This window comes from Oenanthe melanoleuca, chromosome 1 (assembly GCF_029582105.1).
Source record: "Oenanthe melanoleuca isolate GR-GAL-2019-014 chromosome 1, OMel1.0, whole genome shotgun sequence".
Taxonomy (NCBI): domain Eukaryota; kingdom Metazoa; phylum Chordata; class Aves; order Passeriformes; family Muscicapidae; genus Oenanthe; species Oenanthe melanoleuca.
In genome coordinates, this window is record NC_079333.1 from 65,573,358 (window position 1) to 65,599,928 (window position 26,571).

The 26,571-nt window shown below is 40.6% G+C and overlaps 1 protein-coding gene across 1 annotated transcript in view; it reads left to right on the forward strand.

Moving 5' to 3' along the window:
* Positions 1-5,271: 5,271 nt before the first annotated feature.
* Positions 5,272-26,571, forward strand: part of SLAIN1 (SLAIN motif family member 1) — a 48,714-nt gene continuing 27,414 nt past the window's right edge. The window contains exons 1-2 of the mRNA XM_056502737.1: positions 5,272-6,068; positions 9,098-9,237. Coding sequence (XP_056358712.1) covers positions 5,617-6,068; positions 9,098-9,237 — 592 coding nt within the window. The 5' untranslated portion in view covers positions 5,272-5,616. The remainder of the gene's footprint in view (positions 6,069-9,097; positions 9,238-26,571) is intronic.

Here is a 26,571-nt window from a genome sequence, read left to right on the forward strand (position 1 = left end):
TAATTATGTTACCAGGAAATAAAGCATTTTTCCTAAATCAACTGTCACTCTTCCCTGAAGATCAGTCAAGCTGAAATATGGAGTCTTGGCAGAAGGTGTGTCATGGATTTTTTGCCTCCTGGAGAGAAGCTGTGTTTCTGTCATTGTGATCTTCAGCACTTCACACTCAAACAATGTTTCAAAAACTTTACTTTTAGATTATCAGCTCTCTTATTAACAACCTTGAACAGCACACCTCCCCCTCAACCTTCTCTTTCTTATTCATCAGTGGTAAACAAAATTATGCTCTCCAATATACTTGTATACTTGAGACAATGTATATATTCAAACTTCTTTGAAAGTCTAATTAGTCTTTGTTATCGATGAAGATGATTAGAAAGAAACCCATCCTGATTTCCAAGATTCAGTTTATAATAAACAGAAGGGATGGGAACGGGAGGAGGGGGCTCTAAATAATTTGAAAGTCAGAGTTAAAACAATCAAAAAATAACCTCTTGAAAAAGAGCTGTCGTGGATAATTCTGTCTAGATGGATTTACAAACTAGCAGACTCTGAGCTTAATTCACAGACAGTATCTTTGGATATCATAAGCACTGGAGCAATTTGAGCTCACTGAAATGATGCAGTTTTGGATTTGTTCTTATAGTAAATCCATTCCAATTGTGATTACAATGTACTTCAATTTAATATTAATTAAATAAGGAAAAAGCCTGAAGGAACCATGGTAGTTCAGAGAGGGAAACACTATAAAAAAAGAGAAAGTCAATTAGCATGTAATTAGCAACAGCTAGGAAGTCAAAATGCTTGAAGAGACACTGAGAATGAAGAATCCATGCTGCAACTTCAGGAAAATGTTTAATTGCTTAAATAGTGCAGAATAAATGTATAAATTTAACAATAACAAATTGCCAGGTCTAGGTAGCATCTATGCAAAACCTCTATGGCAGCTCATGTGTGATTATTGTTGAAGTTCTGACAAACATTGGCCCTACTGTTCAAAGCAGGCTTGGTGCCAAACAAATCAGAAGCATCAGCTGGGACATCAGCCTTGAAAAGAACACAGAAACTGCTCTGGGGAACTACATTTCATTTAGTCTTAATTTTCTATCAAGCCAATTTGTACAAATTGGAACAAATAACAGAATACAGAAGCATCTGGATATGTATGGTATACTGAAGGAGAGTCTGCACAGGTTTTTTAAAGAAGGGCATGCTAATGAATTTATGAGTATTTCTGAAGAAATCAGTATGCTTTTGGTTAAGTTGATTTCTTTGACTGAGAACATTTGGCTTTGTAAGAAAACATGGAGTGAGAACAGAAAGAAAACAATGGGTTAGAAAATTCCGTTTTCATTATGGAGTGAGACAGGAAACAATAGGAGGTTTGGCCTGGCTTCTGTGGGGAAAAGGCTATATAAATTAGGGCTTGTCAGCTGGGAAGAGAAGTATCTAAATTTTATATAGTCATGAATGACAAAGAGAAGCTGAATAGAGAATGATTAATCATTCTTCCTTTCTCAGAAAACCAGAACTAAGGGGCACCCAATCAAATTACTAAGCAGCAGATTTGAAGTAGATAATAAGAAGTAGTTTTTCTAACAATACATTATTAAATTGCAGCTCTAATTTCCACAGTGGGTTGTAGAGCTCTAATGTTTAAATGGCTTAAAAATGGGTTTCAGCAAATGGAATATTATTATACATTGGTTGCTATCAAAATTAAATGATCCAGATGTCCTGATTCAACGACTTCTGAAAGAGGGAATATATCCCTCAATATTTTTCTTGTTTCTGAGATATTTTCCTTATAAAGCCACTATCAGCCCCTGCTAAAGGGAGAATACTGGATAGGATGGACTTCTGCTGGCATGAAAGTGGCTCTATTTTTATAAAACTACTTTCACAGTCATTTTTCAGACTGGAACGGCACTTTGAAATAATCTCACGAGACTTGTGAGTTTACTGTCCATGCTCTGACCTTATTGTTACACATCTTTTGTATAGCCCAGACTGGATTACAGCAATTAATTCTTTACTGGCTTGCCTGAAAGGCAGATCCAGCCTGCAGCTATTGCAGCATAAAGCAACAAGCTTATTACCAGAGAAGAGCAGATGGGATTTGCGGACTTCCTGCTTCTTTGTTCTCTGCACTGACAGTCTATTAGTAACTACACTGATTCAGAAATTCCTGCTATAGGATCCTGTGCAAGAAGCATCCTATAGTAGATTTCTACTGATTTAGGGCATGTAATTTCTCGAGTCCAGGAGTAACAGGTTTCATGGGCACATTAGGATGTTTGGGGCTGGTGTTAGACACATTTTATCAATGCCTTAAAAAAAGAATGGAACTATCAAGTCTTCAGTGTGGTGTGTAAAGTGCTGACGAAGTTCTGGGTTGATCAAACTCATCAGCTATTGCTGGCATACTGAATGGAACTCATTAACAATTTATTAGTAATGTCAATATTGGGAGGAGAGTAATTTATGTTTAAAAACCCAAACAATTAGGTTAACTATTTAAATGACTAAGACATTCAAATCATCTTTGCAGTATTCAAACAGACCAACCTGAAACCATGGGATAGTGTACTCATCAATATACATTCTACCTGCCAGCACCTCTGTGTGAAGCACAACAAATACAATACAGTGAAATGCATTTCTACCCTTTACTAAACTTGTACAGGAAACACCTGGAAAAGACAGAGGCTGTCACACTGACTGTGAGCATGGTAGCTGAAATATGCACAACTTTAAGCTGCTTTCTACCTATACTACTGGGTATCTCACTTAAGAAGTCCCAGTCAAGCAAGAGCCAATCTCTGGACCATTTTCTTGGTGATGTGACGTCTATAACCAATGCATCTGTCTGGAAAAGATGCATTTGTACCCATGCTAGGGCACGACACCGAGTCCTAAGCTTTTTCTCTTTGGTAACTGGGTTCTGAAATGAATGCCTGCCTGCAACACTTGTATAGATGGCATGAACAGTAGAGACCATTTGCAAATTTTCAACTACTTGTACTCATAACTGTGAACGAGCATTTCCATAGTGCCTTTAAGTTCCTGTGGTATATGCTCTACTCTGTCTTCAAATATATCTCCTGATCTATCTCCAAACTGGTGTCTGTATCAAGATATTTTTAGTGATACGATATCCAGACCACACTGTCAGTTTCCTGTTCTGACAACTGAAAAATTCTTTACAGGGTTTTTCTGCTGGTCCACTAAAAGACTTTGCATCCTTGGTTCAAATTAAAAAAAAAAAAAAAAAAAAAAAATCCTCCATTTTGAATCTCTTTAGAGTATTTTACAGATCACTGAGGTTGGAAGAGACCTTCAAGATCTGGCACCACTATAATCACCCCTAAACCCTATCCCCAACTGCCATGACCAAACACCTCTTCAATGCTTCCAGAGACAGCGGTTCCACCACTTATGTGGACAACGTATTGCAATGTCTAACTATTCTTTCAGTGAAAAAAAAGTTATGATAAATAACTGAACCTCTACTGCCTTGTTGCATCCTCCAGCACTGATATAATAAACTTCTTCTTGGCTTTCTTTTTTCATTGTACACTAGTAATGTATAATAAACTCAATATTACATATGCTGCCAATTCATCTTTTTATATCATTATTCAATCTTACTAGATTAATAATGCACTTCTAAAAATTAAGACCAGTACCATTATTAGGGACAACAAACTGAGAAATACACATTTTGCCTGGGACTAAACACATAAAAGCTTCTTCTGCTTCTGGGAATAAAGATTACAGCAATCTGTAGCAGTGAAAACTGGATTCTGTTACTCATTCTAATAAAACATGGCAGAATTGGGGCCAGATTGTTTTTATACTCTCAACCTTTCCCCCCCTTCTTTCTTCCAAAGGGACAGAGAGAAGATGCAACCAAAGTTTTGGGTTAAGTGCTATCTGGTTGCAAATAGTACACTGGGGGCTGTATTTACTCTCTTCACTGATGGAAGTTGTATCATCTGGAAGTCAATGCTTTGTGCTCCACTCTAGCTTTTTTCTAGTCATTCTTACAGGACTGGTTGTTATTATCTGTGCTGCAAGACTGCTAAACAATAGTGCTGTTGTCCTGTGCACATGCAGAAGAAAGTTTCCAGATTAATAAACGAAAGAGACAAAATTGTGAGAGGTTGGATGATTTCAAAATTGACTTATGCCCTGTACAGAGAATCAATGACTGCTCCTCCTTACACCAGAAACCTGAGACAGCAACAAAGCAGAGTGAAGGCAGCAGTGGCTGATAGTACTACTGGCCTGCCAAATCGGATGTTCAAGAATTGGGTAGTGATTGACCAACAGCTATTTTTAGTGGGTAGCTGAGCAACTTACAACCCTTAGACTCCCAGAATCAATTAGGCTGGCAAAGACATCAAAAATCACTGAGTCTGTTAACCCAGACTCTGCCAGCACTGCCAACTCCTCGCTAAACCATACCCAAGGGCCACATCTTTTAAATACCTGCAGGATGGTGACCCAACCACTTCACTGGCCACTTTGTTCTAATGCTTGATAACACTTCTGGTTGAAGAAATATTTTAAGGTATCTACTCTAAACCTGCCCTGACTTCATGAGATTTGTTCCTGACTTCGTATCAGAGCCGTAGGAGACTTAGGACTGTGACTTAGAAGGTTGTCCCCTAAAGCTGTAGCCAGAGGTGATGAACTGAAGGAGGGATGTGTAATGACTGAGCTGTCTTGGGCAACACTGAATCTCTGCTCACCTCCGAGGTGACACAAGGGACACAAGCAACGGCTTCTCACAGTGCTGGGCAATGAAAGACAACGCAAAACCACTACCGTAAGTCAACATTACTCATCCCTCTCTCTCCAAAGATTTGCAAGCTACGAGACCACCTATGTACCTGGATTGTGTTAAATCTTTCACCTCAGGAGTTCTCCTATACATAACCAATACACAGTTACGTAGTTTTCTGCAATGCCCGGCTCAGTCCTTTCCTCACCACCAACCCAACTTGAAAAACGCGTCGCCTTCCTCGCTTTGCGCCAAAATTCCCATGTTCTGCGTGTTTCAAACGTACAAACGCCGGCTTTTGGCTGAATTAGCTCCTTTCAAGCCCAACAAAGCCTCTATTTGCGATTCCCATTCCCCTCACACTCCCAATCTGCATAATTACAGCCCTGCCACCACCAGGCTCTAATTACACGGCTCAGGAAGGCGCGGCCCGGGCGGGCTCCAGCCCACGGGCGGGGCGAGGCGAGGCGAGGCGCGGTGGGGTGCACCGGGGGAAGCACTTTCCCTCAAAGCCCGAGGCTCCCCTCCGAGCTGGCCCGCCGCCCTCGCCCGGGGCTGCATGGCGGGGGCGCCGGGCGGCTCTTTGTTCCCGCCGAGTGCGTGTGCGCGGCGCTCGGGCTGCCCGAGTGGGAGGGGATCCCGCCCTCGCCGCCGTTAACGGGAGGCGCAGCGGCGGAGCGCAGCGGGGCCGGTGGGCGGACAGCGGCGCAGGGCCGGAGCCCGGCGGCGAGCGGCGCTCCCCGGCGCTCCCGCCTCCCCCGGGGGCCGGGCGCTGCCCTCCGGCGGCGCGGCGGAGCAGGTGCCGGCGGCGGCAGCCAGCCGGCAGGATGGAGGCTGCCTTGCTGAAGCCGGCGATGATGGCGGAGGTGAAGGGGAGCGGTGCCGGCTCCGCCGTCAGCGCCGAGCTGGAGGTGAAGAAGCTGCAGGAGCTGGTGCGGAAGCTGGAGAAGCAGAACGAGCAGCTCCGGAGCCGCGCCGCCGCCGCCGCCGCCGTGGGCAGCGGCCCGCCCAGCCCGCACCTGCTGCTGGCCCCGCCGGCGGCCCCGGGGCTGCGCCCCGCCAGCCCCCCCGCCGCGGGCCCGCCGTGCCTGCCCGGCCCGCTGCCCACCCTGCTGTGCCCGCCGGAGCCCCTCGCCTACTTCAAGCCCTCGCCCGGGCCGCCGGCCGCCGGCGGCGGGCAGGAAGGCGGCGGCGGTGGTCCGGGGGCGGCGGCCACGGTGCTGGACGAGGTGGCGGTGCTGGAGCTGGAGGACGGCTGCGGAGAGGACGAGGATACATGGTACATGCGGCTCGGCCCTGCCCTGCTCCCCGCCCCGGCCCGGCTGTGCCCCCCGGCCGGGCCTCCCGCTGCGCTCTGATTAGCCTTAGCCCCCAAATCCACTTGATCTCCCTGCTTAGACTGAAATCTGCTGTTTTTCCTTTTATTTTCTTTTCCCCCTGCGAACCGTGCCGCCCTGCCGAGGGAAGGGCCCGGTGTGCGGGACGCGGCTCAGGTCGGGGCGTCGCGCCCGCCGCGGGGAGCGGGGCTCCTTGTCCACCCCGAGGAATATCGTTCAGATGGCAGCCTAGCTCCAGCCTCGTGTTTACATAAGGAATTAAAAATAGCGGAATTTCGTTCCGGGAAAGCCTTGATCTGAGCAGCGCTGCCTCCTCATCCTAAAATCTCTGACAAATTGTCGCCCATCTTCAGGGATTTGGGAGGGCTTTTGTCTTTTAGACGTTGATTAAATTGTGTATCTCACGCGCCCATGTAGCTCCAAAAGGCACGGCAGGGTGCTAGTAAATGGGATAAATCGGAAATGGCTAGTGAAAGGATAAAACAAAAAATAAAATAGACCTGGACTTGTTAATCTGTGTAACTGGGAATGGTTGCACTCCCTTGAAAAGAAACAGAAGGGGAGACTGCAAGGTAGAGATGTAAGCAGATAAGCAAAGCTAGTGCCTCAAAACCTCCTTCAGCAACGTGGGCGAGCATCGCAGGGACAGTGCTGGAATACTGTCTTGGCTGTGCGACCATGTGGAACGACACTGATCCTCAATTTATTTTCACGTGTCAATAGCAGTATATAGATTACCTTTATTTAAGTAAGTTTCACAGTATCTGTCTGAGCTTCCATGTAGCTTTCTTTTTTATGAGATTAGTTTTTTGAATCAAACTCTATGTTAATGTCAGATAAGAATAAAATGCAGTATGAAGAAGCTGCGATGTGCTCAAATATCCTTAATTTTGGTCGAAGATAAAATGTTGCAAAATTAATCTAAATATCAGAAATGTTTCTGATTGTTGTATGTGCTTCGTGGTACACGTTTCTGAAAATGTTTCTGAAAATGGCTTTTGAGAATCACATACCAATTGGAGATTTTTGTCAGCGTCACTTCGTTGTGCATGTGGTTGGTTGTGCAGGGCTGGTTTGGGCTTGTCCAGACTTAAATAAAATTTTAAATTGGTTCTAACTTCTAGCTTTCTTAGCATTAGGGAATATGAAATTTGTTTGATAATGTCTTGTTAATCAAAATGTCCTTGTTTACATTTTACAGTAGCAATCAGTTATCACTGCATTATGTACTGTAGTAGAATTTCCAATTTCATTTCCTTCCTGGGAGCAGTCCTAGATTTGGGCGCCAGAATTTATGTTTATGTCACACATGTATGTGTCCACAGGCAGAATTTCATGACAGGGATTTGTTAACAAATTAATTCCACTAAGAATGGGTTGTTTTAGCTGTTGAATGTTTTTAGTCCAAGAATAAATCTCCGTAATTGTTCGTGAAAGGTCAGGTGTGTCATGCCAGTTGCTTGGGGCTTTTTTGAAATCTCAGTCTTTAAAGCAAACTGCTGTCTGGTAATCAAAAGCCTTCCTAGTTGTTGATTAGTAATTTTAGGCCTTAAATACCTCTGTTTTTTTGTGTTTTGGTTTTGTTTTAACTGCATTTACAAAAATCTTCAAAACCAACCAACCCTGTGGAACTGGAGACAAGTCAAACTACTTTGTAGTGTTCAGCTTTTTCCAGGAAGGTTTGATCATCAGTCAGATGTTCAGCTTTTGAAGCACTTCTGCAGGTTAACAGGAAACCTGAAAGCTTTTCTTTGCTTTTTGGCTTTCTCAGTATTGCTTTTTAAATGTATGGTCAGGCACTGCAGAGTGCCTGGGGAAATAAGTCTTCTCCTGAGAGCAATTCAATAGTTGATCTCTGCTGGGCTTGCCAAGAGAGAAAGGTAGCAATCGCAGAGAGGATATTTATTCCTTGTGAACTGGATAGACAGTGCTGATTGACTTCAAAGGCAAAAATCTTCATGGGGCACACACTGGAGAAGGGGGGCTCTGGTGGGACTTGGGTAGCTCTTGAGCCAAAACTGTGAAGGTGAAAGGCTGCTGCTACCTGTTAGTAACCCCCTGAGGGGCAAAATCCTGTTTAGTTTTTGTCTTGCCTTTAACTTCCCCTTTGTACAGGCCAGGTCCCTTTACAGTCTGTGGAGTGTTTCTCTGGTGCCTTGAGAATCTGCCTAGCCCCATGTCTCCATGGTGGTCAAGCCAGGGAGCTGTGAGTCAAGGATCTTGTCCAGCAGACCAGAATAGTTTGCTTCCTGGAAGATTTGCACTCTCCCAGGTGAATTGGCATCTGCTGTGCCTGCTAATCAGCCAGGGCGACAGCAGCAACCCAGATCTCGGCCTCAAGAATTCTCCCATGAAATCTGCTTTGAAACCTGCTTTCCTAATGTGCAACTAATGTGTCAGTTGCCAGCTCTTGTCTGAGAATAATGCACATACATTAGCTTTTATTGCATATGTGTGGTTTTTTTTTTCCTTTTCTGCTGGTGTCAAATGTTGAAAATAGGTTTTCATTATTTCTCATTGAATGTTTTTAATCATTACAAAGATGAATAACATCTGTTTCATGTGGGTGAAGATAAAATCAGATACTGAAATTACCTAAATCTCCAGTAAATTCAAGTGTAGGGAAAAGCAAGAGAACCTATTGTGTACAGCACATAATACATTTGAACTTTGGGCAGTGCTGAAATTCAGACAATGGTAGTGATTAGATAGAAGATCTTTTATTTAAGAAGGTGAAATCTAGTTGAATTTTGTTTGAGCATGCCAGACCTGTAGAGTTGATATTTTGCCACCTATTTTTCTGAGGAGGGAAGAAAGAAAACTAATATCAACTCTTCTACTTCAGGATATATTTCTTTTTACTAGATATCCTCTTGCAGGGCTTTGGATGTTGTAGATTGTTAGTGATCTAAGTGGGCTTACAAAAGCAAACCTTGCAGTATTGCATATCTTGCTGTGTGTTTTGTTTAAGGTTGTACGTCTTGCCTACCAAGACTCACGCTCCTCAAGAGAAATCACTGAGTCCTCTGCAGTGGTGCAGACGTGTTCTGGATCATCCAACTCCTGAGATAGAAGCTGCAAAACGTTCCCTATGTTTTAGATTGGAGCAAGGTAATCTTACTTTGTTAATTTCATTTTTAGGAAGCTGGCATTTTTGGTCTGGTTTGTCATTCCTCTGGTGTTTTCACAATTTAGCAGGCTTTACATATGGCAGATGTGCAGTTTCTTCATATGTATACAAGTCTTCCTTCATTACCTAAATGCTTACAAATGTTTGAATTTTTTCTTTTCTGATCATGCCATATTTGAAGTATTTTCCTGTTTGTTATCCATTTTTTTCTCCTGCACAACTTGTTCTAATTTGTCAGTTTTCATACATGGCTAAAAACAGAGGACCTCCTGGCAAGGAAACATTCATGTAACTTTATTGTTGGTATATCTGTTGAGGTTTGAAAAGGGTGCTTTTCATTTTTTGTGAAGTCAAAACTATCATAGGGCTATAAGTGTTTAAAGGTGTATTTTTCAGTATCAAATGTCATGCCAGAACTTTGCTAAGTACAGCATGCACCAAGAAGAGCTGTAACTTGACTGTAGTGCTGTTTTGTTGGCCTCTTGGTAATCCCAGGTACTGGAATCCATCTGATGGCTGATCTGTGCTGTGTGCTCTGATTTTTGATTTAAATAAATACTAGACAGAACTTTTCTGATTTTCTTACCATCTGGGGTCTCATTAAGATTGTGTTAAGGAAGATATTAAGGGAGGATAGTAAAGTTTGTAACTCACTAAGAAAGAAGAAGAGAATGAACAAGCGTAATGCCTTAAGTTTTAGCTCGTATATTTTCCAGATTATGTACTGCCTTAGTGTGTAACTCTGTACTTCATGTGAAGTGTTAGCAAATTCTCTTTACTGGGTAGTTAGACAAAATAATCCTTTTTCAGCTTGAGATCCAATGACACCATTATAGCTCCAGGCCCAAAAAGTATAAACAACAGCAAATTGAGGAGAGGAATCTGGGAGGATGGGACTTCATAACCTGGAGCTGTAATTGGACAATTAACCCAAATATGTAAATGGACCAAAACTTAAAAATGTTTGAAAACTCGTGACTGGGATCCATCTTGTGTGTAGCCATGACCAGGTTCTCATACTGCCCAAGGTGTATCCTTTAAAGGCCTTCTAATGAATACCTAGTTTATTCCTTTAACTCTGTCTACCCTCTCTTGTAGGTAGCCTTTCACAGGCATCAAGAGCATGACAGAAGAAGGGATAAAGCTAGTGAGAGCATGAACATATTGCTGTGGATGTTAGCTGCAGCCAACATTAGAGAGATTGGGCGTATTCCTGTATGTTTTGGAGGATATGGGTAGCTGTGGATAAGTCTTATCCAAAATCAGGCATTTGATTGAATAAGGCTCTGAAGGCATTGCCCTCTTTACATTGATAGTAAAAGATGCTACAATGCTTATTGATCTGGAAATATTTAGTTGGGCTGGTTTGCCTCAAGTCAGGTGGGCCAAGCTGTGGTTCCTATATTGGCAATCATCTCATCTAGTTTCAGGGTGATCTTTGGCTTGTTAATTGGGTATCTGAGCTCAGGTGTCTATAGAGTGAGTTGAGCATCATGTTTAACTGTCAGTGGAAGTTCTTGTTTGTAGAGTCAGAGGAATCAGGGGAGCTGCTCAGGTGACAAGGCTTAGGTGTTGACTGTAGAATGAATTTAGTAGCTCTCTAGTCCACTGATGGTAAATGGGTGCTTGGCACTAAACCCCACGTGCTCACCTGAAGGTACATCTCTGTGTGGTTGGGCAGCCAACAGTAGAATGCAATCTGGTGTAGAAGGGCTGTTTATATTGCTCCACTAGGTAACTAGTGCCCTTTGACATGGCCTATTGCCCTTTTTTCTGTTCAGGACAGATGCAGACCTTCCAAAGATCCTGTGCTTTTACTGTCCTTTAATGATACCTTGACCTTCCCAAGGGCCTCTCAGGTGGGCAGGCACATGCAAGTATGGACAATTGAGTCAAGTCTGTAATGTCAGTGTAGAAACAAGCAAAAGGACTGCATGACCTTAAACTTATTTAAATTGAATAGGCAATAGAAGTTTCAAATTAAAATCACTCTGTGGTTATCAGTTCAGCCTCTCTCTCTGAAGTCACAGCAAATGGCATTATGTTATGTTGACAATGAGTTACTCTGATCCATATGTTCTGCTCATGGCAATTGGCTCATGAATTTCCTGAGCTCTATAAAGTTTCTGACAAATTATATGCCATAAAACCTCTTATGGGAGCAGTATGTTCAGGAAGGGAATAGACTTGTGTTTATACTGCAGCAATTCTTTGGTAAAATTGCTTTAATTAATAATTTAGTTAAGACCTGATTAACAGTCATATTTCTAAGTATTTTCTTTTAGTACCTGTATCTTTATAAACAATACACATAAGCAAATGTCATCCTTCTTCCTCTTAAATTTTTAGAAGTTGATTTCACCATACTTATTTAATCCTTAGTTTTTCAACCAGATTTGAGACTTTTGTAATAATCAAATAATTTGGTTTTTGAGGTACAGAAAACTTTCTGTAACCTTTCTTGCATTTTGTTTTGCAGTACACTCAACTGGTAATATGTGTGTATAAATCCGTACACATAATCCATCCAGATTTTATAAGTGACTCACTAAGTATGACATTCTTCTTTTCTGGTACTAAAGTTTCAAACTTTGTATTTCTGGTGTTTTTCCCTTTCAGCCATATGCCTTGCAAGGGCATTTTCAAGGTATTTTGAAATCTAGTTGTGCCTCTCCTGCTTGGCTCTGAATCAATGGTTAATGCTGAAGTATTTGAGAACTATTAAGTGCATAGTCAGAAAATATTTATAGTATACCAGAGTGTGATTTCTGAAATGGTTTATTGGTAGAATTCACTTAGTGCATGGTGCATTTGCCAAGAGTTAAACCATTTAGTTGTTACAGCTCTTCAGACACCAGAGTGCACATGGAAATAAAAAGCAGTAAAAATTGATTTTTTTACTGCAAAGTCAGCATTTCTGAGTAAGTTCATGCAGAGAGAAGAGCTGTGAGCCAAAAAAAAATTTTTTGTCAGTCTTTTTTTGAGTTGTAACTATTTTCTGTTCTCTTACTAAGTTTTTTGATCCTCATTTATTCCTGCTTGTGCAAATTTTTCTTACTGCATTGCATTCTGATTTTCATAAAAGATTTCATTTATTTTTTGAAATATTCCAGCATTAGGCTATCTCATAACAAGGCTAAAAGTCTTGTGAGAGGCTTCTGCCAACGTAGTCCAAGGCAGTGAAATAGTCCAACAGCTACTTGGTCTTTCCAGCCAGAAAATCACTTGAATGGTGGTATTTTCTTCTCACTTTGCTGCGCTCACCAGCCTATTTCTTTTTTAGTGAAAATGCCTGTTTTGAGTATTTCGTGGTGGAAGTTAATAATTCATCTTGGCATAAATCCTTAAGGTTTATTATAAGCACAGAGGTGGTCTCCAGCAGGTGGTTCTTCTGTGAACCACTGTGAGAACTTGGGCAAGCCTCTCAAAATTCCTTTGGTCTATTACTAAGTAGGTAAAGCTTTTAGAATGTTTATAATGAACTAGGCTTATTACAAACCCTGTTTCTGTGGATTAAGCATGCTAACTTTGAGGATGAAAGTTAAATGTAACCTCTTATGATAAGATCTTTGCTTGGAATTGTACCAGTTTCCCATGAGCAATTACAGTGTTGTAGTAATGTTTGTTGTTTGTTTCAGTTGTTTTATCTCTGTGGGCTGGACTGGATCATACCTTTCTTTGTACTCTTTATTAATTACCTTTTGTTTGAAACGTTTCTGGTTTGTTATGCTTACAGCAGTTCCCTGTATGTTGCAGGGTCAATTACCTTGCTATTTGGATTTTAATCTTGCTGTCTATTTTATTTTTTTAGGTTAATTGAAGTGAACAGGGCCAGCTAACAGTTTTAATAGTGTGGTAGAGCCTCTTCTGTGTTTTCTTGGCAGTAGTTGCAGATGTTAGCACATGCTGTAAGTTCAGTGAGCAGAGTGATGTGGCCTGTAAACTTCCTAGCTGATGCAGATGGGTATAACCCCTCTGAAACTGATGACTGACACCCTGCCTGAAGGTACCCTGCCTAACTTGACTTCTGCAAAAAGCTCGGAAGCAGGCGGGTGGATAAACTGAGGACTTAAGAGGCTTAGCAAGGAGTCAGTCTGGAGGAGCTCAGCTTTATTCATGGCCTCAAAGTGTAACTCATCCAATTCAGCCTTCCAGATAGGAAGCTCCTCTTCATTGGGGAATATGAAATACTGGATGAATTCAGAATTTGGCTTAGATGAGTTCTTATTCAGAAATACCATTTCAGTTCTTTAAGAACAGTAGGCAGCTGAAATCTGTAGGTTTTGTAGCTTATAGTTTAAAGAGGTAAACCCTGTTTTCTTTCCTAAATTATTACTGTGCTTCAGGATGGATGCTATTGTATCATCTGTGGATGACAAGGTATGTTGTGAAACGGATCCATTGCAGTTTCTCTCCATTGTTTATGATTCCCCAAAACAAAGATTCTCATTAGAGGAATTTTATTTGTTGTTGTGCTGGATCCCAATATTAAATACTAGTTAAGGTTGCTATCCAAACATACACCATACCCAGAAGAAAAACAGGGAGGAGACCAAACAAAATGATTTCTTTCTATAGTAGTGTGTTATTTTTACCTGTTAAGTTTAAAAAATTCTGATAAATTACAGCTGGTTGGGCCCCAGGCAGAAGGTTTTACCTGGATGTGTAAGTTGTGGTTTCTGCAGGAAGAGGCAGTGTTCTCTTATCCTAACTCTGTTCCACTTTCCACGGGTACTTAGTGAAATAATTTGAGTCTTTAAGATATGGAATATACTTAAGTGTTGAAAACCACTGCCATAGGGAACTATTATGCTGTAGTCTGTTAACACCACAAACAGAAAATACTATAAGTGAACTTAAGTTTTTATCTTGAATACTTGAGCTGGGTCTAGTGCTGAAACAAGGGCAAGGTGTATTTTTTTTTTTCCTAAAGTAGATTTATTAGATTTAATTTTATTTGCTTTCCATTGATGGATAAGATATATATTTTTTGATACTCAGAACTGGATTAATAAAATTTCATACAGCTTTTGCTCATATATAATGCAAGTTAATTCTATGTAAAATGCTTTTGAGGCAGAAGTAATAACATGCAGAAGCTTACAGATTATAGTTTCCATCATAAATAAAATGTCCAGCACTCTAGAAGGAATGAAAAAAGTGGCATGAGAGGTTTTGTTTCCTTTTTATGTATGTTTCTGATAATAAAAAAGATAACACATCTTAGCACCTTTTGGGGAATGTGGTATCTTGGAGATCAGGCTGTTCAGGCATCTGCTGCAGTACAGCATTAGTGCTTGGAGTGCACCTATACATGCACAGCAGTTATGTCCTAATAGATTTTATTTATTTTGAAGTAATTTGTTTTAACAGCTGCATAATTCCAAGCACTTCTTCGAGGTTTTGCAAATGCTGATATCTCTGGGTTTTCTAGCACAGCTGCTGAGGATTTGTGTATTTCAATTTGGAAAAACTCAGGTTTGATACTGGACTTGTATTTCAAGCAGAATATTTCTCTCTTGTCACTGTAACGTTGCTACTCTGCAAGTACACTTGAACATAGAAGTGTTTGGTTTAAAACCTTAAGGCAACAAATGCATAGAAGATCAGACAGTTTTGATTAACTTTGGAGATATCTCTTGCCTTTCTACTACAGCTCTTCAATATGATTTCTACTTTTTATTAAATTGCAATATGCATACTATTTAAGAATTTAATTTCATGTTTGAGGATTGGTTGTTGTGCAGTTCATAATTATTTGCTTAGAATGGAGTTCTGGTTATCATAGTTGCAAGAGGAAGCTGAATTCTGAAGTGTCTGTGAAGGAAGAGAGGTGGTAGATCTTGCCTCAGTTGAGAGGACTCCCATCCCATTTTAGGTTTTTTTAAATCCATGCTGACTACTGAACTGGGATTATCATCTCATCATGAGTGGTTAAACAGCTAGAAGCACTTAAATTTCATGTGAGGATTTCAGTAGGCTTATTCTTATTTAAAATAATTTACACTCACAAGGTGAGTTCAAAGCCCGTAATGCAGTTTCTAAAAGCAATAGAAGTAGCATCAACACTGCTTTTTGCTAAAAGTACAGGCACATTTGGTGTTACCTAGTAGAGTACTAATGCCTGTGTTGGCTTCTGAAGTGTGCAGCTACATTCCTATTTAGAAATTAAAAAGCAGCCAAAGAATAAAGAGGTATTGGATGATGTTCCCTGGTGAATTTGGACCACCATTACCACTCTTACAATGTAAAGTACCTGTTAACTAAGTCTGCACAGCTGGCTGAGCTCAGACTGGCCCCACTTCATAACACCAGAAAAATCTGTATGGAAACACGATTTTGGGAGAGCTTTTTGCTTGTAAGTGGATGGCTATGTGCTCAACTTAGCCAACCCCATGTGTCCCCCTTATGCAGAGGGGGCCATTACACTTGCAGTCTGACTTGGAACAAACAAGTTCTACTTTGGGAGGGAAAGTCAGCTTCTTTGTATTCACTTGTCTATTCCCATTAGGTTGTACCAAGTACCACTGATTTTACTGCCTGCCCTGTATTAATTCAGGGTGAGGAGACTTGTATCTTGAAGTGCACAGTTCTAAAATGGGTACTCAGGGAGTTAGAAGTGGATAACTTTGAAGATACCCTCATGCAGTCAGATAAATTCCTCTGTAAAGGTTGATGAGTTGTGTCCTCTGCTGCATAGGAGAGATAGGTAGCTTTTTCTTAGTTTTGTCTGTAGTTGATGGAGGACACATTGTTTCTGAGTCAAGTACAGTAAAGATTTGTAAGAGCTCTTTTTGATGCTAAATGTTATGTATAATTTCACTGAACCTCATTCATTTAAGATAGATACCTGGAAGAAATTGTCTGTACACTGATTCTGAAGAAGCCAAAGGACAGTCCACCCAGCTGTTGTGAAACACTTTTGTTAATTGAGTCTGGAGATAGTAATTTCTCTCCACCAATTAGGAAAAAACCTTGGAATACTTAGCATCAGAAGGATTTGGATGTAATATTACTTTATATTTTTGACAAGTTTTGAATGCAGTCTATATTTTTTAAGAATAGTCTTGGTGCCCTTCATTTAAAGATGGTTTCTCACTGTCTCCTATTTCTTCAGTCATGGTACTTCTGACCTTGTTTGTAATCATTTGTTTAGAAGCTGAGCTCATCCTCCAAAATTAGGACACAGGACAGTTGGGGATTTTTTTTGTTTTGTGTGTTTTCACATACTAGTAGCTATCTTTCTGTGTAAGGCAGAAAAGTTTGCTCCACATTTCAATCACTTGTGAAATGAAGTAAATTACATTGTTGTGTCTGCTAGACTTAAGTTAGATACATGGGATATTGCTTTGTGTTGCATCTGTACCACAGAGGAACATCTATATGATTGACACACAAGAGATATTTCCAAGAAGGATTCAATTTCCAGCTCCAGATATGGAGCTGTTCTTCTTGTGTCTGGCTGTAAGGACCTTGTTTGATCTCAGGTATTTATGTGCATTCATAGAACATGTAGGTTTGTTCCATCTAGTTTAGGTTTGTGTCTAGTAAACACATAGTTTAGGTTTAGTCACTTTGACTGTGATCTGTTGGTCTTTGTGAAGGTGCCAAGCATAGTCTGGCACTCTTTTGCCTCCTTAAAGTATCTCTGTGGGCAGATGGATATGATATAGGATCTGCACAACAACCTCACTGGACTGGACCAGCTGGAGCACTAAAATGTCATTACATTCTGATTTTAGATCACTGATTCATGCCCTTGCTGTTATATGCTGGAGGATTGGTTGTGCTCCACACTGTAGGTGTTAAAATGAGGCTGTCTGCAAGTAGGCCCTTCTGTGTGTGTGTATGCATTATTTTGTCTTTTCTGTTTAGAATTGCTTTTTACGTATAGGAATATACAATATGCTCTCTGTATTGGTGCTGTCATTTCATAGAAAAATTATCAGCACACAAGAAAATAAGTGCAAGGTCACTCGTGGTAAAAGTTTGCTCACTGCATGTTGACTTTAAGTATATTAGCTGCTTGCTACTTCATTTAAAATCATGTAAAGATTTGTGCAAGAAGTTAAAGTAAGCTCTTAGGGCTAGGGGCTCTAATTGTTTTATTCTTTAGGAGTGGTTTACATAATGTGGTTCCATTTTCATTGGACTCAAGGTCCTACTCCAGTGTAGATTTAATAAAACAATAGGATTGTTTTAACAAGGGTTGAGTAATAGGTCTTCTGAATTTGCATCTGACTGGTACCATATATTTTTAAATTGTTTTGTTTTATTTTAGGGTTAGTTGGCACTTGATGTGTTTGTGACTTCTGTCTTCAGGCAGTTTTTTCTTAACATGTTTGAGGTCCATTGTGAGTGCTGGGCAGGGTTTTGTGGCATGGGTGATAGCAACTGAGTCATCTCTTGTGTCATTGCCTTCAGGTACAGAGGACTTGGCTCAGCAGCCTAATCTCCTTTCTTCTAGAAGTCCACTGTGTCCTTCAAGCAGCTCAGTAAAATGCTACCAAACTTTCTCCATGTTTCTTTGTTCCTTCTTCCTAACCCATAGGAAAGGCAGGATATAGAGTGATTTGCAGGCCAGCATGAAATAGAAAAGGGTGTAGTGCCAGAATCTTGGCTTCAACTGGTTCCTTCATGGTGTCATCAGTTTTATTTTTTATCATTTCTGTTTCATGTATTGCAGTTGTATACCCAGTGTCCAGACTGCCTCATGGTTGTTTGTTCATGTCTTTTAAAATACTGGGTGTGAAATTCTCCACTGTAGTCACAAATGGATCTTTATTTATAAATAAAAAAACAAGTCTCAAACTGTAAGTAGACACATATGGTCTTCTTGTGTTGAACATAGTCCAAAAAATATTTTACGTGTTTTTGATTTATGCAGATGCTGATAAATCTGAAATAATTATTTGGAAGAAACAGAATGTTTCTTTTTAGAGAAGCTTGAAGAAGCAGCTCAAACTGTATTGTCTGAGCTTATTGTGGACATGGCAGGTTAAGTGATGGAAACGCTTAAAAGATGCTGCAGAGTACCTTTTATCCTGAGCAGTAAGACAGGAGCAGGCAGGATGCTGCAGCAATGTAATAGTTGTCTGCAATTTGTGTGCTTTTTGACTTACGTGTGTGTGCTATTCTCATGCTTTCCCTGTTGTTGACTGTGCTCTTGGGTGATACACTCCTTTCTCCTCCTCTGACAGCTTATGCCTGTGTTGCTGATAGTTAGGAGCAAAGAATGCCATTTTGTTAAATGCTTGTACAGTTCTTGGTGCAGTGTACATTTGGAAGGTACTCTCAAAGCAGAATTTACTTAAGGAGTGTCCCTTGAGATGCCTGAAGCCACCCCAGGGAAGCTTAAATGTAGAAATGTGCTCTGAGTTAGTGTCAGGAGACATTGGTCTCTCTCAAGGGAATCTAAAGATGCTGATCTGCTTAGCTTAAAAATTGTTGCAGAAGCCCTAACCCCCATGACAGTAATGATAATGGTATCTGTATCATACATCTGTATGTCACTTTACCCATTTTCCTAGTAGCAATTTTTTGGTTAGTACTTCTTAATTTGACTCAAGGTTGGTGTTGAACATTAATTCTGTATGAGGATATATATTCTGGATATGTTGTTATATTTGGCAGTCAGTTAAACCTCTATTAGAACTTCCCTTGATCATAAACTCCCATTAATTTTTTCCCATGTTGTGTTTTAGAAATATGAAAAATCTGTTTCACAGAAGCTTTTATTTTTTAAGTGTTTTGTATCTTTTCTCTGCTTTTGGAAATAGTGTTGGCAGTTTCTCATGATAATCACATAACTGTGACACTTGCTATATTTATCCAAAAGCCACAGGGCTCCTGGAGGGCAAGTGCTGCTTTTGACCTCGATTTGAGCCTAAGATTTAGCTTTTTCAGTCTGCCTCAATATGGGCAGCAGATATACTTGAACAAAGAGGGAGCGTGGCATCTTGGAAGGGTATCGGAGTCAGAAACTGTAAATTGAGGTCTCTGGCAACAGCCTTCTGCCAGAAATTTAACCTGTGAATACAGATGGCAAGTGGATCTGGTTTTAGGAGGAGCCATAGTGTTTGTAGGGATGTTGCTGAGATGCAGAGGAATTTCAAGACATTTCAAGTAATGATAGGAAAAGTGCAGTCTTGGACTAAATGGCCTAATTTTTTGTTTGTCTTTTCATCTGTCATAAATAGACACATATATTTGAATTCTCCCTGGTTTATAATACTGATAGGAGAAAAATGGGAAATTGTCCTTCTGTAAGTCTGTTTTTAACAGAATGGATCCCCTCACCCTTTATGCTTCTGTTTTGCTGGTGGTAATGCAACAAAGAAAAAAGAATTGTGTAACCTACCGGAAAATTTAGATTTAGGAAATGTAATTATGGATTTTTAACTATATTCTTCCTCCAGCAATTTGTTCAGAGCAAAAATACACTTTTGATTGAAATTTTTGCTAACATGTCTGATTGGCAGTATAGCCCATCTCCACTCTGGAGAAGTGTTGTACATCCTGTGGCACGTAGTGATGAAGTTTTTATTAACTGGAGTTATTGTCTCTGAAGAATCCACTAAGCAGTTCATAATAGAATTTTTTCATACTAGTGCAATGTATAGACTAAATGAATAGTACATTTTCATCATGAGAGTACCTTGTATAGTAGCTGAGCTCTAATCTGCAAGGGGAGTTAACTAATACATGTTCTTTAAATCACACAGAGAGGCCTTGCTCCTCATCCTAGAGCAACCCGCTAAGCGTGGACTTAGAGTGAAAGGGTAAAGACACCCTTATCTTTGTTCATTTTGTCAGTAGCAGATGAGATCTTCTTGAAATATGTTCACTGTTTTTTAAAAATAAAATTGTTTATACTGTGATTGAATGTTTGTCCTGATTATTGTATAGTTGAGATTTTACCTTAATTTGTTTTTCTGCAATGGTGGTTACTATTGTCTTCTCCTGTCACTTAATTCAGTTACCAAGACCAAAGCTGCAGAAGGGGAGTCTGTCCAGTGGAGTTCTCTGGGATTGTTGTGATTGCAAACTCACCCCCTACCAATACAAAGAATTGAAATTATGAAGCAGCTATTGCTTTCTAAGGACTGAGAACATTTCTAAAAGAGTGGATGAATGACGGATTGCTGTCGGTGGAGTTTTAAATCTGCTGTTGGCTGATTGAAGTGGGGATGTCCAACATACAGTTTTAAGGGAGTGGGGAGATTTATTTCTGCAGCAAAAAAAAACTGAATAGATTATCTGGTTTTGAGAAGTCTCCTTCTCAGGTTGAGCTTAAGAAAATACCATACAACTCATATTTTTTTTGCTATGTAGAAAGTAGCTTGCTGATGTAGGATAGCTTCTCATGTTCTTCATAGCCTTGAAGGGTACAGAGCATATCCAGGCACACAGAAGACCTCACACCTTATGTTACCAAAACATAAGTACCTAAGACACTAAGAGTTGATCCTGTCAATGCACACAGCCTGTCTACACCCTGCAGAGCATGGCAAACAGCCTAGCTCCAATATATCCACACAGTGCTGTGCTGCATGGATAATACACATTGGTATAGCTGGCACTCGGATCCAGCGTGAATGAATGTCATGATACCTCTCAAATTCCAGCTTTCAGGTTTCTAGTTACCTTATCTCTCTCTCTCTGTGTTAAACATGGTTAAACATGCTGAATGCTCTTTCAAGATAAGGTTCATCCTACTTTATTTAAGCTATCTTAAACTTCAGGCTTGAAATCGGTGGCTAGTTGAAAAATAGCAACATCTTTGGAGCATGAGATCTGTCTCTCTCCAGTAAGACAGAGTAGCATCACTGGTGGTTAGGTAGGACTGGAGGTCACATTCGAATACTGTACACTAGTTGAGCTGAATACCAATCACACTTTCATGTTCTACTTGTTCTCTGTGACTGAAATTCAGGTTGGCTTCCGTACTGTAACTCTCAAAAGAATTTTTAATCATTAAGCAAAATGAATTTCCAGCTTTTACTTACCCTGTGGTATACTGGAATTAAATCTGTTGAAAACAGGCTTTCTACAGTTTCAGGACTAACCTGAGGCGACAACCAGGTGACTCCAGTTTTGTGGTACAAGGGAAGGTAACTAAATAAATACGATTCAAAAAATCTCTTGCAATTGTGTCTAACATACTCTAGATAGTAGTAGAAATGTAGTAAGAGAGAGACCATGTTGATCCAAAACCTATGGAAGTCACTGGAAGTCTTTAATTTACCTGGAGTTTGTGCATTATCTTTATATGCTTTCAGGTATTTTGCCTAAGAATTGTATGCTTTTGGGATGAGTGTCAAATAACTTTGAGAGGAGTCTTCTGCTTTATATTTGAGGTTAAAAATGTGATAAGCTGAGATTCCATCTGTATTTTTTCCCACATGACTGAAAAAAGTAATTTTATGCTCTAGATTTGCCTGGTAATAACCAGTACAAATTATTTCAAACTTTGGAGTTGATACCCTGTATTAGAGATTAGAGATTTTACTTCAGGGGGACTTTGCAAAACTTGCCTAGACAATGAGGTTCTTCTGACTCATGTAACAGAGCTACATGTAGTATTTTTGCCATTTGTACAAGTGTTGGGATGGTCAGGTCTGTGCTGAAGATGTGAATGCAGCATAGTTTTGTTCATCAGGAATGTGAAAAGATATAAATCCGTGACCTGCTTTGGACAAAAGTCTCTGGTATGTGCATGCATCTGTTCTGGGAAGTTTTCCTAGTGTTGATATAGCCTGTCTAGTTCACCATAATGCTTGTAGAGTGTTTTATAAAGAATACTGATATTATTCTACTGTACTGCAAAATACTCCTTCCCCAACAGGCTTACTTGGTTTTTGTATTGAGGAAGCCAAAGAATTGGGTGGGTGTGTGGAGTAGACTGGTTAGGGGAAACAGGTGTGTCTTCTAGCTGCAAGGCAGATGCCTGGGGAGCAGCATGGTCATGAGTAGTAGTTCAATGAGTAATCTGACAGAGTACTGTCCAAAAATGAATTTATCATCTTTTGCTGCAACACATTGTCACTACAGCCACCATGATATGTATGGGGTTGATGAAGCCCTCCAAATAGGGGGTATGTAACTGCCTCTCCTTCCTCTTGGATGGTGAAGCAAACCTCTCATAAAAAGATAACAAGGGACTGAGCTGTCTGACTGGGGAAGAGGAGGACCTCTAACAAAAGTCACATAACTGGTGTATGTACCAGATGGATTGGTAGCTTGAAAGCCTGCTTCTAAATAATACATAAACTTGTCTAAAGAAGCAGCAGGCCATATTTCTCTCAGCCAACTTCACCACTGGGTAAGTTTTAGGATGATGAAGGACTTACTTAAGTGCACAGATTTATGATCATGGACCTATATTATAAGCAACTCCCACTCCAACATACATTATTAATTTTATATATGATGCTAGGTTTCCCTCTTCATTGATCCAGAATCTTGGCTAGCCGGAGTTACGAGGGCTCAGCCTGCCCCAGGGGATGTGCCCCAGGGAGGGCTGTAGAGCTACAGCTTTACCATTCCTTTCTGTTAAGTGGTTTGCAGTTTTGCAAAATAACAGCTCTGGTAACTGTTTTCCATCTCAAAGTGTAAGGAATTTCTGTCTTTTTTAAATTTCTTGATCAGGACCTGACTTAACCTTGGTGAGGTTGCCAAAACTGTGCCTCTTTCCTCCTCCGTGAGGATATGTCATTAATCCAGTTGCAGTTGAAGGCACCTCTCTGCAAGATGATGACAGTATGGCAGTTTTGAGCCAGAGAAAACAGATCTGCCTACCTCCTCATAATTTTGGCTAATAGCCATGACCCACAAAACTGTGGTGGTAATAAATTTGGCACAGTGGCTATCAGACTACTGGTCACCAGTATTTTGCTGTGTGAGCTGCATCTTGAGTAGGCATCTCTGCTGAAGATTCTGCAAGTTTTGAACAGCAGCTGTGGAGGTGATGTCTGCAGCCACATACTCCTTGCTGCTACATATCTGCAGACATTCCCTTGACTGTTTCAGACATACAGTATGTCATATTGGTCTGAAAAGCAATCTCCACTGGATTTAAAAAGTATGAACTATATGGCAGACAAATGTTGCTAGTGCTCTGCAAGGAAGGAGGCAGTGAAGAGATGTCCCGAGACCCAGACACACTGTGTCTCTGACCTGGGAGATGCTACAGACCCTATTGGCATTTAAAGAAAAAGACAAAAAGATATTTTTTCTGTTCAAAACATACCTGTTTTTATTGCTTGTGGGGTATTGTGGCAAACAGAACAATCAAACTAATTCTGAGTGATTGCAAAATACTCTGCCCATAGTACTCTATGGGATTTTGCTGTATCACACTGTTGCTGAAATACAAACAAGGCAGTTGCCAAAGGTAACAAATTCAAGAGGGAAGACCAGGTTGGGATGGGTTTCACAATGTTTATGCAAAATGAGTATGAGTTTGGATTTTGTGTATGATGTTATGGTAATGTGTGTGTGTAATCAATGATGGACCTGTGTTTTATTAAGGAAAATATGAACTTTCACAAATTGTGCCAGCAGAAATGATTCCCCTTTGAATTAACAGGCAGTGAGTTCTGATTCATGATGATCACAATGCTCCAACAATGTTGAAGTGGAGTATATGTCATGACTTCTGACACAGCTCTGCTTAAATCTTAGTGCCACAGACTGATACAGCAATGTCTTTGTGAAGACAGGCTTTCCACATTAGAGGAGTAGAGCCATAGCTGCTAAATTAGTGTGGTGTGGAGCTTTTGGCAAAGTCATTTCAACAGATTAATTATCCCCATCAGACTGGGTGTAGCTGGCTTCTTTGAAGGTGTGCTGATTGTGGAAGAGACATTAATTTCTTGTCACAGTCCTGCCTTCCCCTGGGTGATGCACTAGCCTCCTCAGAGCTTCTTCAGAGCTCTTCATTTGTGCCTACAGGAGTTGCTGCCCATTCAGATCTAGTAGCAGAGATGATTGGATGATAACTTCCTGCCAGTTTCAGTCAGTACCTGCTGGGTGAACCTAACCAGAGACCTAGGTATTTACAGCCAGAACCAGCAGAGACAGGGGGTCTATCCAGCTGGCCTAGCAAGAGTTGGAGGAAGATGTTTCAGTGGCCTTAGGTGCATTGTCTGCACATCATGGTGGTGGATCTTTACCCAGTGAGTGATGTCATGAGGTGATTACAATTTTATTCCCTTTTATGTTGCTAATTGTTAAAATAGGATAAAGTGCTGTTGCTTTCCAATGTGCTGTGTGGGTGAGTAAATGACTGGTGTCAGACATGGAGTTCATCTCCCCTGCCCTTAGAAACATCTTGGAGGCTGATGTGTTTCTTTTGGAGGCAGTATTATTTCAGCAGTCCCTTCCTGCTGCTGTTCTCCACTTCTCCATCTCTTCCTTAAATGTGATGATACAAGTGAGCTTCATCTTCCTGGTAAAGGGGATTGAGAAACTCTTCTGCGTTTAAAAAAATTAATATAGAGGTCCCCTTCCAACTGGAACTGCTGCTGAGAAAGTTGTTTGGTGACTTAAGTTGCATACAAGCTCATTTCACTAGAATGTATGCAAGCATTGCAGTGCTCTAGGGCTGCAAGAGCTGTCTTTTTCAGTTGCTTAGAAAAAGTGAAAACTGAATGCAGTCTTTGAACTCTATTTTTTTTAAAGCTCTGTTTATTGTCCTCTGTGATGAATGCAGTCAGAGTGAGTTTCTTATGAATGTATGCAGAGATCTGTATTGGAGCCAGTCATTCTGGGCTGCCATTGGAGGCAGAGCAGACAAAGGAGCACAGCTCATGTCCTTTGCAAGCAGAGGTGAGATGAATCATGCACTGACCTTCCTCTTGGAAGTAGATAGTGTCCTGAGGTGACTAGGTCAGCCATCCTTATCTGTATGTAAGAGCACCTTCATTGTGTCTGGGACATAGGATCCAGCATCCTAAAGCACCATAAATAGATACCTGAAGAGAGAGAAAAGAAAATGGGGAAGTAGCATATATGCCTGCCCTGACACCATCCTAGCTGTATAGCCACTTAAATGACTGACAGAACCAGATATGAACTCTGAATTAGATGTGATTTATTAACCTTTGGTGATTCTTTTGTGAGTTTGTGTAATCTTCCTGTGTTAATTTTGCATTCACAGTGCCTCTTGTAAGAATCCTTACCAAAATCCTGTTTTTGAAGGCTCTTAATGCCATATTTGAAGGCTTCTAAAATTAAGTAGGGTAAACACTTTTCTTAATGAATAATACTAATAGTTTGGTGGAAGAATCTGGTGCTGTATATTTTGTTCCAGGTTACCCTATGTAGTGGTACACAAGAATGAGTCTTCTGCTGAGAAAGGTGTGTCTTACTTCAAACTAGCTGAAATGTGAGCTGCTCATGTATGCTCCTGGGTTCTGGTCAATCCACCAAGTATAATTAAAATGCATCAGATTGACTTTTTTAATATAAAATCTGGGAGCTGGGGACAGAACAGAGATTTGGGCCCTAGGTCATGCCTAAGGCATAATATTTCAGTATTTGGGCAGGCTCTCAAAAGAGGGAAGCTGGGAAGCTGAGTTTGTCTGTTAGCTCTAATCAGAAAGTTTGCTTTTGTGTGTGTGAATGCAGGTATCGTTGTGCACCCTGTGTTTGTCTGTTTACATAGCTGTACAGTAAAAGGTTTGCCTTAAAAAAAGGAGCCGAGTTAAAAAAAACAAACAAACAACAAAATAAGAAAAAACTCACAACCCTGCCCTCCATAGCTAAAGTGTAGTGTCCTTTGGGATTTGTAGGAAGTAGCTTATACCATTTCCTTTCTAGTCTTTTGAATTCTTTGATGTCATAAAATCATTTTGGTGACAGAGAACGATGGTTGGAGTTTCCATGCTCTTCAGCATGCTGCAGCTGGACAGTGCTGTGGTTGTGTTTTCTGCATTCGGTGTGTACAAAAACAATTTTCAGGTCAGCCTTTCACTGGAATACATCGAACTAGAGTAGTTGTACCTTTACCTTTGAAACTTCCCCGCTCACACTGATATGCAGTCATTGGTACCACTGGACTATGTCATGCAGAGTATTAGTCCTGAATCTTAGATTTACATTTCTGTCACCAGCAGCAGTATGCCAGACACTGCTGATTGCATTACTTGCTGTGCTAGCTGAAAGTTACTGGAACTGCTGCAATTTAGACAGATTTTCTGATTCCACCTTAAAAGAGGTCTCTGCTGTTTTTTCTCAGGCAGCTCTTGAGGTATGTGCTGTAGCTCTCTATATCAAGCAGTTTTATACTGATACATACCAACTGAACTGCT